The 14,763-nt window shown below is 34.3% G+C and overlaps 1 protein-coding gene across 2 annotated transcripts in view; it reads right to left on the reverse strand.

Moving 5' to 3' along the window:
• LOC149087972 (protein dead ringer homolog) overlaps positions 1 to 14,763 on the reverse strand; it is a 260,666-nt gene continuing 245,903 nt past the window's right edge. The window contains exons 6-7 of one of the 2 annotated variants that reach the window (XM_089243249.1): positions 4,805 to 5,074; positions 1 to 4,412 (exon numbers count right to left, since the gene is read on the reverse strand). In XM_089243249.1, coding sequence (XP_089099375.1) covers positions 4,294 to 4,412; positions 4,805 to 5,074 — 389 coding nt within the window. In that variant the 3' untranslated portion in view covers positions 1 to 4,293. The remainder of the gene's footprint in view (positions 4,413 to 4,804; positions 5,075 to 14,763) is intronic. The other variant, XM_089243242.1, reaches the window with a different exon arrangement.

The raw sequence follows: 14,763 nt of genomic DNA on the forward strand, positions 1-14,763 counted from the left end.
TGAGAAAAAAAACAAAATTTTATTGTACAGGCAAGAGTACAATAGGAGCTCAAAATACCACAAAAAAAAAAGACATGACATTTCACACCTAATGCCACATGGGAGCGCGCGAAAAATGACAAACTTTTGAAAATGATGAACAAATAATGATAAAAGTCGATTTTTCTCATAGTTGCTCAATATAATGAACAATAAGGAAGCACCCGGAAAGGACAAGGGAGTATTGTCGCTGGATTGTTTTCATATCTTTGTGAAAATTGAATACTCTGTGACATCTTAATATCACCAAATTGCTTACAGAAACAAATTTAACTAGCTTTAATATGTGTGGAGATACCTATATTTATTTTTCTAATTACAAGAGACTATTGTTTATATGAAATACCATATTGTTCAATGAAAATCATTTGGACGGATAGATTTGAGACTATCCAAGCAAAGATAGTTCCCACACAGACACAATCAATCCACAGAAACGTAAAGAAGCAGGTTTTGCATCATTCTCAAAAAGAATAAGAACAAAATGAAAACTTATGTAAATCTTTAATGTAAACTTTACAGCTCAGTAATCATAAATTTATGTGAATTTTGTTTTTCAAATAGCATAATGAAATGCCACAAAGGGTAGATGCTTCTTACAATTACAGTGTGAAAAATGTAATTTATACAGAATTGCCATCATCATTGCAAAATATGATAACAGCAAATATGATATATGATGTTAAACCAATCACTGATATACATATTATATATATACGCAGAGATAGAGAGAGAAAGATGCAATATATAGAGTATAATAATGATATCAGATCGAAAAAATTGTCAATTGACATTATATTCACAGTATTGTGCATATGAAATATGTGCATAAACCTTTCCTATGAATACTCATAATGTAATTTTAATTTTTTCCTTTACATAATGATTGCACGTTTGAATTGCATTTGAACATCACTAATAATAATAATAATTGTAACATAATAGTTATACAAACATAAAGCTGATTGCAACGGTACAATGTTCTAGAACGTTGATGGTTTTCATCAGAAATCTAAAAATAAATTAATCACAGAATACCAGCATATAACATAATTTGTTCTAATTAGTCTGTTTTTCTTCTGGTTTTTTTCGTTCAGCATAAAAGCATATGGCAACATTGCTTGATCTTGGATAAGAGAAATTTTAAAACTTGTTCTCTCAATGCAACAAAAACCACAAATATAGCTTTAAAAATTCAAATGTAATTTTAAAATGAAAACCTGAAATTGAAATGAAACACAGCATATTTTTCACATAAATAAGAAATATATAGGTATTATAATTATATTCACAAACTGGTTTCACTTCTGTACATGATTTCAATTGAATTCTGATCTTTCTTCATGGGTGAGTAAAAAGTATTTATCTACGATACATTTTTATTCAAGCGCATTCTTGTTGCAAAGACTGGATATGTTTCAGATCTAACTATGTTGAGTCAAATGCTTGATTAACTGATATAAAAATACTGAATTGAGTGTTGGTAAACTAAGAACTTTAAGTCAAAATGTTGAGTTGAGTCATGGGCGGGGAGCTGTTAAAGGTGGAGCCGACTGATGTAATGTACATGCGTATATATGAATTGACATCATCATCATGCCCCCCAGACTATCACGTCTACGAGTTGAGTTCTCCAATAAGAATGCTGAGTAAAGTAAGAATGAAAAGTCAAAAAAAGGTAAACTTATGCAATGCTGAGTAAAGTGTTGGTTAACCATTTTGTGGGCAATTTTTTTCTTTTGAATTTCTGTATCTTTTTTGTGATTTATTGTTTTGAGAATAAAAATAAATGAAATACTTTTTATATTTTATTGAATATATTAGACTCATCTAATGGAAAGCCCAAACTATTACAGTGTGATGTGCACTTCCCAAAGTATTCAAGAAGGATGCAGGTGGGAAGTATACTTACCATGGCCTTAGAAAGGGTTAACTAAGAAGCTTGAGCTAGATTTCGAAGATAGGTTATGTTGACGAACCAAGAATGCTGAGTCAAGTTCTTTATTATGCCAATAATAAAAATTTGAAGTATTGGCAAAGTAAGAATGCAGAGAATCAACTGTTCATAAATTAATAAAAATGCAGAGTTTAAAGTGGATAAAATTATATATAAGAAATATGCGCTGCATGTTGAAATTATATTTAAACTGAAAAAAAAATACTATGAGAACATGTATTCGAGAAAACTCCTAACATACAGAGAAGGAAATTCTTGCAATTGAATAATAAATAAATTACGCATAAAATGAACACCCATGACTTTCAAAGCTGCATATTTTAAGCTGGTCAAACACCTTGAACTGTTAAAAAAAAAAAAAAAATTAAGTACTCTGTATCCCTGAGATTCAACACAAACACAGCCCTTACAAAAAAAAAAAAATTACTTAAAAAAAAATCTCCACAGTAAAGGCTATATCACACGACCAGCTATCAACCAATTACTGATGCGGACATCGAAATAATAATAAAAAAAAATTCAACATGAAAGGCAAAGGAACTGAAAAAACAAACATATTTATATATACAAAACAACTGACAAGAGCATCACTGAAGAAAGAGTTGTCGAAACATTTAAAATTTATTTTTGTTTTAAAATTCAGATGATGTCGAAATTTCAATTCTGTCAGGTTTTTTTTTTGCTCCATATATAATCATTGAATACTACAAAATAATAAGTTCTAAACAGGTCTCGGAATACAATACTGGCCACAAAATATTTTCCAACACAATTTGACATAATTCACACCACACACACACACAAAAATAAAATTAATCATCTCCGCACAATAAGTTATAGCATTCGAAATAGAAAAAAATTTTTCTCTCCTTGATCAACACATAAAACGTGAAAAACAAATTTTATATACAAACTATACTGCAAAAAAAAGTATATAATACATCACTATTGACTGCCAATGATTTGCTTCGAAAGATACAATATCCTTGTTTCAATTCCCAACTTTTTAAAGTGATAAATTTTTTGTCGAATTTCATGCATCAATTGAAATATCCAGTAACCCTTGACGTGTTGCGTTGAAAGAGTAAAACAAACATATAACTTTCATGGCTTGTTATGCTCTGCAAATTTCTAAACTAAAGTAAGTAAGAGCGAGATCAACTTTAAAAATGTGTATTACTGTAACATATTGCTTTTATAACAATGAAAGCAACAATGTTTCATATTCACCTGATTTACATGAATACAATTAAAAATTAGGCAGATATCTAAAAGTAACTGATGAAATAATATGAAAAGAAATGAGACAGGCATATGGTTAAAAGTATTTTCGTAGAATAAAATCACCACGAGGGCTTGAAATGATGAGTATATCACATATATCCGCAGACTGATAACATCTGTATGTACTTTACATACAGCGTATGTTACCACGTAAAATTGAATTTTACGTTATGCTTGGTAATACTTTGAAGAAATAAGATGGGAAGGTCATAACAACATAATAAGGATAAAGATTGATGTGGCACGGAAACACAAAATAAAAATTGCACAGTTCATATCAGTAATTACAGATGTCATCGGTCTGCAGTCAACATCACAAAACTCCATAAAGAACAATCACACATACTTTTTTCTTTCGTAAACCTATGCAAGAGAAAAAGAGAGATTCATGTTCAATGATGATGTGCACGAAAATGAAGTTGCGACAATCTTGTAAAATACAGAAGTACTCAGTTTTAAAAGCATGTAATGAAGAGAACGGGAGAAAAAATGCTCAGAATCACCAACCACGTGCATTTCTTCTTCTTTGAGATTTATCTTATAAAGCACCACTCTATACATTTGAGAAATATTATAATGAATAGAAAGATATAATTATATATTTATATGAAGGGTCAGGTCGTATCATCAACAGTTTTGCAGAGATGATATCATTAATGACTGCAGGTATATGTGTCCACCGATAGCACTGTCTTATAAATTCGACTTAGAAAGTAGTCTGAAATAACAGTGAAGGTTTCTGTTTATTTGGTTCCATGAATCCCCTCCCGCTTCTCATTATTCCAGTTCACTAAAAATTGGATTAATGGTCATTAACCAGAGGTGGCGTTGATATAACTCCAGAGTACAGTTTGCATCACAAAAGAGAGAGAAACATCTTGCTTTCCACAATGAAAATGTTCTTCTTCTCTTCAACTGTTCGTTCTGTTTCCTTCTCCGTTCGAACACTTTGACCCAAAGCAGCAAGGCACCATTGGCAGTTGTGTGAGTTTAAGTATTTTGTCCATTTGTCTCTAGGATAGGCGACTTCTATGGTGGCCATGAGCTGCAAAAAGTACACCTTGGTACATGACCCCATTTACTTCCATACTGACCATCAAGGAGCCGTCCATATGAGATCTGCCATCTGGTCCTGCAAAAAAAAAGAGAAACAAAACATAAGCATTCTGAACATCATTAATTAATTAAAATTATGGAAATACAATGCAAAATATAAAATTTCTAAGCAAAATCTGCTGTACAAACAATTTGGGACAGCCTGTACAACTTTATGTATCAATGTCAAATCATGCAGTCTAATCATGAGTAATTCAGTGTACTTTCTAAGAGCACCGTCATTCTTGACTACCAATTCGATAGTAAATTTTTGATTAGAAATTAAATTATTCAATTCGTTAAGTGATCAGGTGTATTAAAAATTGTATTGTAATGTTCTCGCAATGTGAAGAACATGGGAATGTTAATTCGATTTGGTAGTTTGTTTCCTGATGTAAGTAGGTACAGGTAAACAAAAATGACATTCACCTCGGCTGCTAATTTTAAGATGTGCGCTGGGCATACTTTGTGACAAAAGTTTTTCTTCTTCACTGCGTAACCTCTTTGAAGGTGGAGGTGCATCAGTGTTGTTGCTGTTGTTATTGTTGCTGCCACCACTACTGTTGTGGTTGCTGCTTTTTCTAGGTGCCATGTCTAATGGCTTCTGATCACTTCCTCTGGGTACCTCTAAGTTGAGTGCTTCTTGTTGTGGAAGGGCCAACGGTGCTGCTGGGACACTGTTGCAATTGTCCTCTTCGCCTGGGGGAAAGGAAGTTAAAATCAAATTATAAATTTATTGCTATATTTGCATAACTCCTTTCATAAAAAAAGAGGAAATCTCTGAAATACAATTTATTAGGAAATATGACATTAGTTCGAGCAATTTCTGATGCTGACAAAGATAAATCCTCGTCATTTCAGATTAATTTTTCTGTTAAGATATAGCACATCTGTAATATATTTCCAAAAAGAGGGAAGGAACGCTTCTCTAGAAATATTTTTATCAGAGGAAGGAAGCATAAATATCTCAAGTAAAAATAGATTAATAGTCAATCTCTTGAAGGTCGACATTGTGTGTGTGTGTGTATTTTGATAAATTTTAAAAATTCCGCTTAATCCAAAACAACGTTTGCAACACAACGAAAGTGAAAAATAGTCGCGGGAAAATTTTTGAGCGACGAAAAGTGAGGAGGGAGGGAGGGCGTAAAATATTAAAAGACTAAATTTTGAGGGAAGTTTCGCAGAAAAGATGGCGGAGGAGTCATAGGAGAGGGAGGGTTGACATTTTTACGGTTCCGCGCAATTTCTCTTGCGCTTATCTCGACGAAGTTTTGCGCAGGGATTGACAAGAGCCGAGGATGAATGTTCATTAACTTCTCTTGGCGAGAATGTTATTAATTAATTATCGCATCAAGTTGGTAAAAATTAAAAATTCCAAGTTTTAAAAGAGGGACGAGGGAAGAGAATGCACGACGACCAAAGCAAAGAGAGAGAGAAGAGAGGAAACATGGGGGGAAGAAACGAAAAATTTTCAAAATTGGAAACTTAAAAAAAAAGAATGTTCTCAAGAGGTATACAAGTATTGGTGGGGTATAAAGGGTTCCAGAGGAAGGTGGTAGTAGGGAACGGCTCTAAAGGCTTGATGTGAGAGCAGCCGTTACAATTACCGTGCTTCTTTTGATGGCAGAGACTCTCTCTCTCACACACACACACGAAGAGAAAAGTTTTCCCTTCCAAGATTAGCAATCAATTAGCAAAACTATTCGTACTTGAAGCTTTTCGTTCTGATGCCAAAACTAATTCGAAGCAAAACTGCCGCAACGTTTCCTACCATTCATCATAACTGGGTGAGGTGGACGAAGAAAAGGATAAGAGAGAAGGTTCGTTTCTCTACACACCAGCAGCCAGAACTCGATCTAAACGTCCTCTATGTCTTGCTATGGTCCCTCCCCAACACGCTTATACACACACACACACACACACAGAACCTTCTTTCTTACCCCCTTCATCATTTCTCCCCCCCCCCCCCACCCTTCAGACGTCCGCATAAAATAAATTGAGAGCACGACAGGCTCTGGTCGCATTCATTTTTCAAGCCGATCAATCATCAATTTTGTTTGCTTTCTTCACCGCCGGCTCGGATTCCGTTCACCACCCGATTCTGTCTTATAATTCGGGCACCGGTCGTCAGATGGCAGCACCAACATCACGTCGTGTCCTTTCAACGCGAAAAGTTAACTTTTTCGATTCGGGCGGTAGGGGTTGGTGGAAATTCCCGCGAAGTTTACAACAAGCTTTGTTATTCGCCTCCCAACTCCACCCAAAAACAAGGGAGAAAATCAACAAAATTCTATGGAATTTCTTCTGAGACTATCTTTTCTCCCACATGATTGAATTTTTCATAAGGAAAAAAAAAAATCTAAATACAAATATAAAAAGCTCGTGATAAGATTTCATAATTATGACTAATCCCAGATCCTAAATGTACTCATCACACCGACGACGGTCGGAGAAAAGAAAACTACATTCAATATTAACTATCAACGACACGGATTTCATCACCGCTCGCAACAGGTTTCGGTTTTTGATTGCGGCATGTATTAGCAACACAAACATGTTAGTGATTCAAGAACTACTACTTTTATTTTTTATTTCCGACCCGCCTACGCAACTGGCTAGCAGGCGAATACCTGAATTAACCAGTCACCGTTTTGACATCCTATTTACTAACATTAACCGGTTAGGTAGCAGTTGAATTATTTTTAATACAACCACCCAATAAATGTGTCATTAATTTCAGGAAATGAAAATACTTTCAGCCCTTCTTAATCGGGTAATTTATAACATGCTCTGGAACTAAATTTTCTCCCATAAAGACAATGTGAAAGTTCTCCGTTCGATAGAATAATAACTTTTCCCTGCTTAATCGAATATTGAAAATTCACAAGTCAACTGCAAATATATATTAACAACTATATGTATAATTCTCATTAGATGAAAAATTTAAAAAATTATAGCAAATATGTTGTAAGTCTAGGATTTTTATGTATTAACCGACAAGTTATTATATTTGATCATTTTATTTTTGTTTTCTATCAAGTACATAGAGGGAGCTAGCTCACTTTATAAATAAAAGTTAAAATCTTAAAAAAAATCTGTACAAACGCAATGGCTTCACGCGATGTCTTGAAATTATAAAAAATGAACGCGAAAAGAAATTAAATTTCACGCAATAAATTTTAAAGTTTCAGATGCAGTGAAAAACAGAAAACTCAAACCGAAATTGCCAAAGAGTATGGAATTTCTCAAGCTCAAGATGTTGTCTGAACTCCCTTCCGTTTTCTGATCAAGCTTTCGAGAAATCTAATTTCGATGGAGTCGACCAAGCTCTATATTATTACAAAGGTATGCTGAAAAAGCCAAAAATGCATTAACCAACGGCGCCCAAGATTAAGCAAAAAAGCAAAAGAAATCGCCAAAGATGTTAGTTTCATTATCGTTGTAATTAAGAGAGAGGAGCTCAAATGACGCAAACGCAAGGCCCGAGTATATTTGGTATAAACTGTTCAGTGATCAGAAAACAAACTCGAATGATAAACACGTTTATATAAATATTTAAACGTTAATTAAATAAATCTAAGCGCTCGAATTCGCCTTAAAATCACCTAATTAGAAATCCGCTAACAAGAGACCCTGAATATACCAACAATTTCATTTCCAATAAAAATGCTATCAATTAAAGAATCTAAAACATGTTCAGAAATATTCGAATGAATGATTTCATTTACATCCATAAATTTCTAAAAATATTTCTCATCAGAAAATATCTATCTACACACACGCTAATGTATTTTCCCCCCTACTGTAATATATTACGCATTATAATTTCAAATTCTTTTCTTTTGTGTTCAAGTCTTCACCACAGAACCGACGTTAACGGAATACCAATGTCAACGAAATTATCCGATAATAGTTAATCTTAAGAATGGAGGGAGGGAGAAAAATTAAGAAAATAGATAAGGAAGAAAAAAAAACAAAACTAACACATTCCTGAGAAGAAGGTAGCATCAATGTAATAGAGGAGAGAGAGATAGAGACTAATTCAACTCTCTCTCTCTGGATATATCTCGAAGCCTATAAGTTACGTCGGGGATGTAGGGAAAAGGTTTTTCTTCTCTCTCTAAACAAATTTTACAGAACATCCTACTCAGTTATTTGGCTCCTCAATCTTATCAACACCCTCCAAAACAATAACAGCAGCAGCATCAACCGCGGGTGGTTGGTTGCTTTTATATTTTACTTACTTTCCCAAGGAGAGAGTCTCCACTCACTCTCACCAGGAGAGAGAGAGAGGAAAATTAACCACCACCACCATTCATCCAGTATTACCCAAAACTAGATCCCATACTGGAAAACTCTCACTCACTCTCGCTCCTCCCAACTTTTCGGTTGTTTTCTCGTGGCTGATGCCGCCAAAATACCTTCCACCAGCCTCAACTCACTCACAATTCTTTTAACCGATATACACACACACTACGCCACTTGCCTTACGCCATACAACCCGACCTTACCCCCCTCCCACATGCCAAAATTAAATTTACGATTTCGCTCCACTTTCACCTGCTTTACCGCGGCATCAACTATTAATAAGAAATGCCAATATTTATGCCACTAATTAGATAACTTTATAAACTCCATAGCTCGCGAATGTTAATCAGGAATAACAATATATTTTCGTCAGCCCCGTTCCATTAATTTAGCAGTCACGGGGCGACGCACGCTCAGGAGCAGAATTAATGGACGTTTAATGCACAAAATGAGAAGAGTACAGATAATTGTATTTTTCTTCAAGTTTTCTCATTTAAATATATACGCTCGCGCTCTCTCTCTCACTCTCATGCATGTACGTTATAACGTGGAAAACCAAAAGGAGGTAGCATTTGGGGGGGTTGTAGGGGGTTTAGTCGGAGAGAAGGGTTTACGACTAATTTGTAATTAGGTTTTCTCGAATTTCGTATATCTAATTACTCGGCTGTGTGTGTGTATGTATGTAGTTTTAGATGCGGCAACGATGTCTAGAGTTTTACCGAGAGAGAGAGATCCAAAAGAATAACAGGAAACAGCTACGGAATTTTCCAGATTATTATATATTTTTTTTTTATGTGGATATATTTTATTTCTTCAACTCGTTTTACCTTATCATTCCCCGTTATGTTTGTTTGCCAGAGATCTCTCTCTCTCTCTCTCTCTCTCAATCTACCATACCGTGACTACAACAACAACATACGCCACTGGATTTTCTTGAAAGATCTACTCTACTCTTTTTACTCCATGTATGTTTGAAATTCCTACCCATACCTTCCTTCCCCGCCCATCCCGAAGCTTGTCTTAGTAATCACGCAAATTTGTTTAGTTTCATTTGATAAAGCATTTAGAGATAACTTGATTAATTTGTCATTAATTTATTTTGTTGCTTGCGTTATTATACGAGAGAGCAAAAACTTCCGACATGAGACGGAACAACCGGGGGAAAAAATAAAAAAAACCAAAAGCATATTTCATCAAACAAAAGATGCTCAGTTATTAAAGTAATCAGTTTCTCCCTCTCCCTGTATGTTGTTAAGTTCAAACAACAACAATAAAAACAATATTGATACTGAGAACAAGTTATATCGGATACCCATATATCCCATCCGATCTTCGTAATAATAATAAATTAGCTGGTATATGCCAATAAGCCTTCTACGAATCTCATATTCTAGAGACGAGATAGTGATCATTAATTACTCATGAAATTAATTAAAGACACGTGGTGAAAGTTTTCGGATAGACTCTATTCATTATTTTCTGAAAGGGAAGAGAGAGAGAGAAAAAAAAAAACTAATTTCTCTGTATTGAATTGTGTATTTTTCTCCTAGGGATAGGAATTAGAAATTCATAATGGGGCATAAATAAAAAGATCATGTTTTTCTTCGATATTTTATGACAATTTAAATGATTGTGGAATATTTATTTTAAGTAAAAAAAAAAATGGTAATTTATGAAATCATTGAATTTTGACTGATTTTCCAATTGAAGAAATTGGTTTTGATTAAGGAACAAAAAAGGTGATTGTCCTTAGATCTCGGGTGTGGCCAGACTTTTCCCAAGCCGTGCCACGATCAAGATCATTTTCGATGCACGTGCCTTTCTACGAATTTTAACAAGCAAACTATGTCTCGTTTTTACGGGACACGATTTCTCTCCGTTCCTGCAAAATAGCGTTCGACTGCATGGCCGTAACTAGGATCTTTGCCGCCCGGGGAAACATTATTTTGCCCCCACCCTCAACTTTAAAATTCGATAATTCCATAACGGGGTTCTTCTCGTTCCCACTTAAAACTGTCACCCCCTAAATTTTGCCACCCGGAGCAATCACCCCTCCGCCCTCTCTAGTTCCGGCCCTGTTCGACTGTCCTCTTATTTTCCCAAAAATGTTCTGTTTGTCCCTCTTTTGAGTTCTGAATTATTTTTATTTTTGAGTCATAAATTCGATTATCGTAATGCAGATTGTGCATGTATATCAGCAAAAGTTCAGATTATCTACACCATATTGGGCACAGACACCAAAACCTGAGGACCCAAGCTGCTTGCGGTTCCCTCCTCCTCAGTAGATTTTGTAAAAGGGCTTAGCCCTCCAAGAATTCATGGATATACAATTTAATTGTATTATATACATGAGCATTGGGGTACGCAAACGGGGATTTCAGGATTCTAACCTCTCGGGCGAAAATTATAGTGTTATTTTGAAAAAAAAAAAAAACGTAAACCCCCAGAAGGAAAAAAAATCTGAACCCCCCCGAGAAAATTCTGCGTACGCCTATGTACATGAGTACAATGGTATTAAATGCATGTCCTCCATACGAACGATCTTGAATCTCGTACACACATGGATGTTGCTGGATGCTCTTCCAGCAAGTATGTCTGAACATGAAAAATCGAACAGAAAAAAGAAGTCTCTCATCATCTTATAGTTATTATTTTAAGTGTGCCTACTAAATACAGGTTTGGCAGCCTACAAGACCATCTATTCATAAGAAAAGGATTGTTTAAGCGATCTGTAAATGTGACGCTTAGTTCATTTTTACAAAATTGGGCTTGAGGTGGCAGGCTATATCAAATAACGACGAGAGCCACATTTGACCCGCGGGCCATGGGTTAAACATATAAACATGGGGCTTAGACGGGTGGGTCGCAATGAATTTCCTAAATAAATTTTGAGTTCTTAGCCTCCAAATAGTATTGAAATTAACAGAATTAGATCAGGAAATACTATAGGAATAAGATTATATATAACAGGACAAAATCAGACGTTTATTGAAACCAGATTGTAATCTGTTAAATATTTAATATATTATTTTACTGAGACAAATATACATACCCGTAAAACACATAATATTCACTTTTATTGACTGTACTACAAAATATTAATTTCCCGTAATTCATTAAGCCGTGGCTTATGCAACTTTTAGTACCGATTTTTAACTGTTTGTGGTAGCTTTTTTCTCCTGGTATTGCAAATGTGTAAAGTTCGATCAGTAACATTATAATATGTTTGAAGAAAACTGAAAATAAGAAAAATGTACAAATCCAGTTTTATTCAGATTTTTGCATTTTCTTTAGTTTTTGAATGAAAACTACGTGCGGCTTATGCGAAGCTGCGGCATTTCTAAGGAAACTTTTTCTTCCTGGTCATTATTCTTTAGGAGAGTTATTTACTAGAAATTACGGGGAAGAAAAAATATCAAAGTTCGATCCTTGCGTTCTTCAATATCTACAGACACTCTAATATTCTAAAAATAATACCCAAAAATATCGAAATAAAAGATCTATAAACTTCTGGAAACTGGCGAATTTTCAAGAAACTTGAGAAAACTCTAGAATCTTAGAAGAAGAAAAAATTCCTTTAAAAACAAAAAAAACTAATAAAAACGTCAATTATTTTCCTCATCATCCTTTTGTACTATATAATTTTTTAATGTAATTAACCTTCACAACAGAGGATTACTGGTCCCTATTTTTTCACTCTCTCCTTCACCTTAAATATTAACTAACACCAATATTAATAATTCCAGGATATATAAGGGGGGGGGGGAAATCTTAAGCTTTAAGCTTTGTGGTGATAATGATGACGATAATAGTAAGGGGGAAGAAGAAAAAAAGTTAGCATAAATAATAAATTTAGTAATTTTTTCCCATCGTTAAGACCAAGTAACAGGTAGGTTAACAAGACAAGGGGGAGGAGGAGAAAAAAAAAATATCCCGGATGTTAAAAAGGGTTAAAAACAAAACAAAAAAAACTTTTAAATAATAAATATTAGGTAGATGATACAAGTTTAGAAATTCGAGAGTTGAACGCCACAAAAGAATCCAGAAGAAAAAATGACATGAAAAGTTAGAAAAAAAAAATTGGAAATTTTTTTTTCCAGGGCAATAAAGTCCATCCAGTAATCCCTTATTAAATTTTTATCCACTGAATATATATATATAAAAAAAAAAAATTGAAGAAAATCTTTTAACAGCTTTGCATAATAATTACTAAAAACATCAAGGAATTTGAAAAGAATGAATTGATCTTGAATGGATGATGATGTATAAGAGAGAGAGAGAGAGGGTGGAATTTTTTTTCCCCCCTCTTTATTTCCCACGGTCGGCAATTTTTCCCTCCAACTCCCCTCTCTCTATGTGAAGAGGGAGTACGTAAGAGGGGGAAAAAAAATAAGGAAAGAGGGAAAAGATGCATGCTAGAATAATTTTTCTTACGCCCGTTACAAAAGGAATGATTGGAGATAATCCACCATTCAATTAACTTTTTGCTCCCGACGAACAAAAGATGGAGTTTTTCCCTCTCCCTCCAACTCCTCTCTCTAAGGAGTGCGTGTCAAAAGTGCGTAAGACATCTGATAAAGGAGGAGCTAACATGAGTCTTGTTTTTTTTTTTTCACTTATTTTTCTACTCTTTTATATCCTCTTAAAAAGAATTTTTTTTTTTTTAAATATTTTTTTTTTAAATTTATTTTAAGCGATCAAGTTCGTTAATCACCAAATTCACCAAAATATTTTTTCGCCAAAAAAAAACTCAGCCAATTTTTTTTTTTTTTTAAACTCCCACACCGATATTTGTATAAAAGTCGCGGAAAACCGCTATTATTTTTTCGATTAGTTTTGTTTTGTGGGTTGTTGAAGAAGTTGGCTTTGGTAGAAGAAAGAGAAATTTTATTGAAATCACGTTAACTTACATACCGTCGAGTGATGTTATTGGGACCACGTATTATTTTTTGATATCAACTGCGAGTAGCTAATGAAGTGCGCTATGGGTTGTTTCGGTGCGAATCTAAGGTGAAATGTAAGCATTCTGTTCTGTTACCGACAAAGGTTGAAAACGCAATTTATCAGATTTTTTTCACAAAAGGATCGTCGGCTTTTCAGGAAAGGTTCACAGTATGTCTAAAATAGTGTCCGCCAAATAATCATATTTGAATATCGCGTGATTCACAAATCAAAATTGAATTTTACTTCTCCCCCAAATTTCGATGAGGATGAAAATATACGCCTTCACTTAAAAATAATTATTTGAAATTTAGAGTTTATTTCGCACAGATTAAAAAAAAAAAATACCCCTTAAAATAGTGGAGAGAAATGAAATTACCCTTCAAGATTATATTTTCAGATAATAACTGGTCTGAAAGTAGGCAGTTTGTGAAATGGGTGGAGACAAATTTGGTGCTAGACAGAATGACACCAAATAATGGTGATAGTAGTGCAGTGTGTGTCTTTAATATTATTGAAGATTTTTATCAATACCCAAGTCCCCCCCCCCCCCATACTTGTTTGATCCAGGGCTCGTTGGCCCAGCTGTTGAAGAAGCATTTCCGTAAGAACCCGAGAAGAGCACCATAGAACCATAAAAAAAAAGGAATCAATGCTATTGTAGCCATACGGTCTGAACACCTTGCTAATATCATATTAAACACAGATGCAACTAGATTGATTGACCATCACGTGATCTCTCGGCGAAGAGATACTTTTCAATTATTTATTCAAAAATGTGATGCCTGTTATAATTAATATAAAGAAATAAACAAATTAGGTATTTTGGTAGCTTCATAAAGAGTTGGTGTTGAAAGCAAAATACTGTATACACTATGCAGTAAAACTTCTCTGTAAACACATAATTCGGAAAGTTGGCCGCTTCTTGGAAAATTTCAGACCAGAAAAAAATTGGCCCCGCTAGGAACCGGCTCCTCATCACAGAGTTATTCCTATACATACATATATTCTTCAGTATTGTTTTACTAGCTAGTAAATCTTCCAAAATAATGAATTTTAAAACCTTACTTTAACACATCTATAATTTAAGTGAATTTTTCTCATTGATCAGAATTAGGCATGGGATGATTTGTCCGAAT

The sequence above is a fragment of the Pholcus phalangioides genome, unplaced genomic scaffold (assembly GCF_987345545.1).
Source record: "Pholcus phalangioides strain wild (caught in Gottingen) unplaced genomic scaffold, Ppha-v1.0 ptg000003l_1, whole genome shotgun sequence".
NCBI classification, from domain to species: Eukaryota; Metazoa; Arthropoda; class Arachnida; order Araneae; family Pholcidae; genus Pholcus; species Pholcus phalangioides.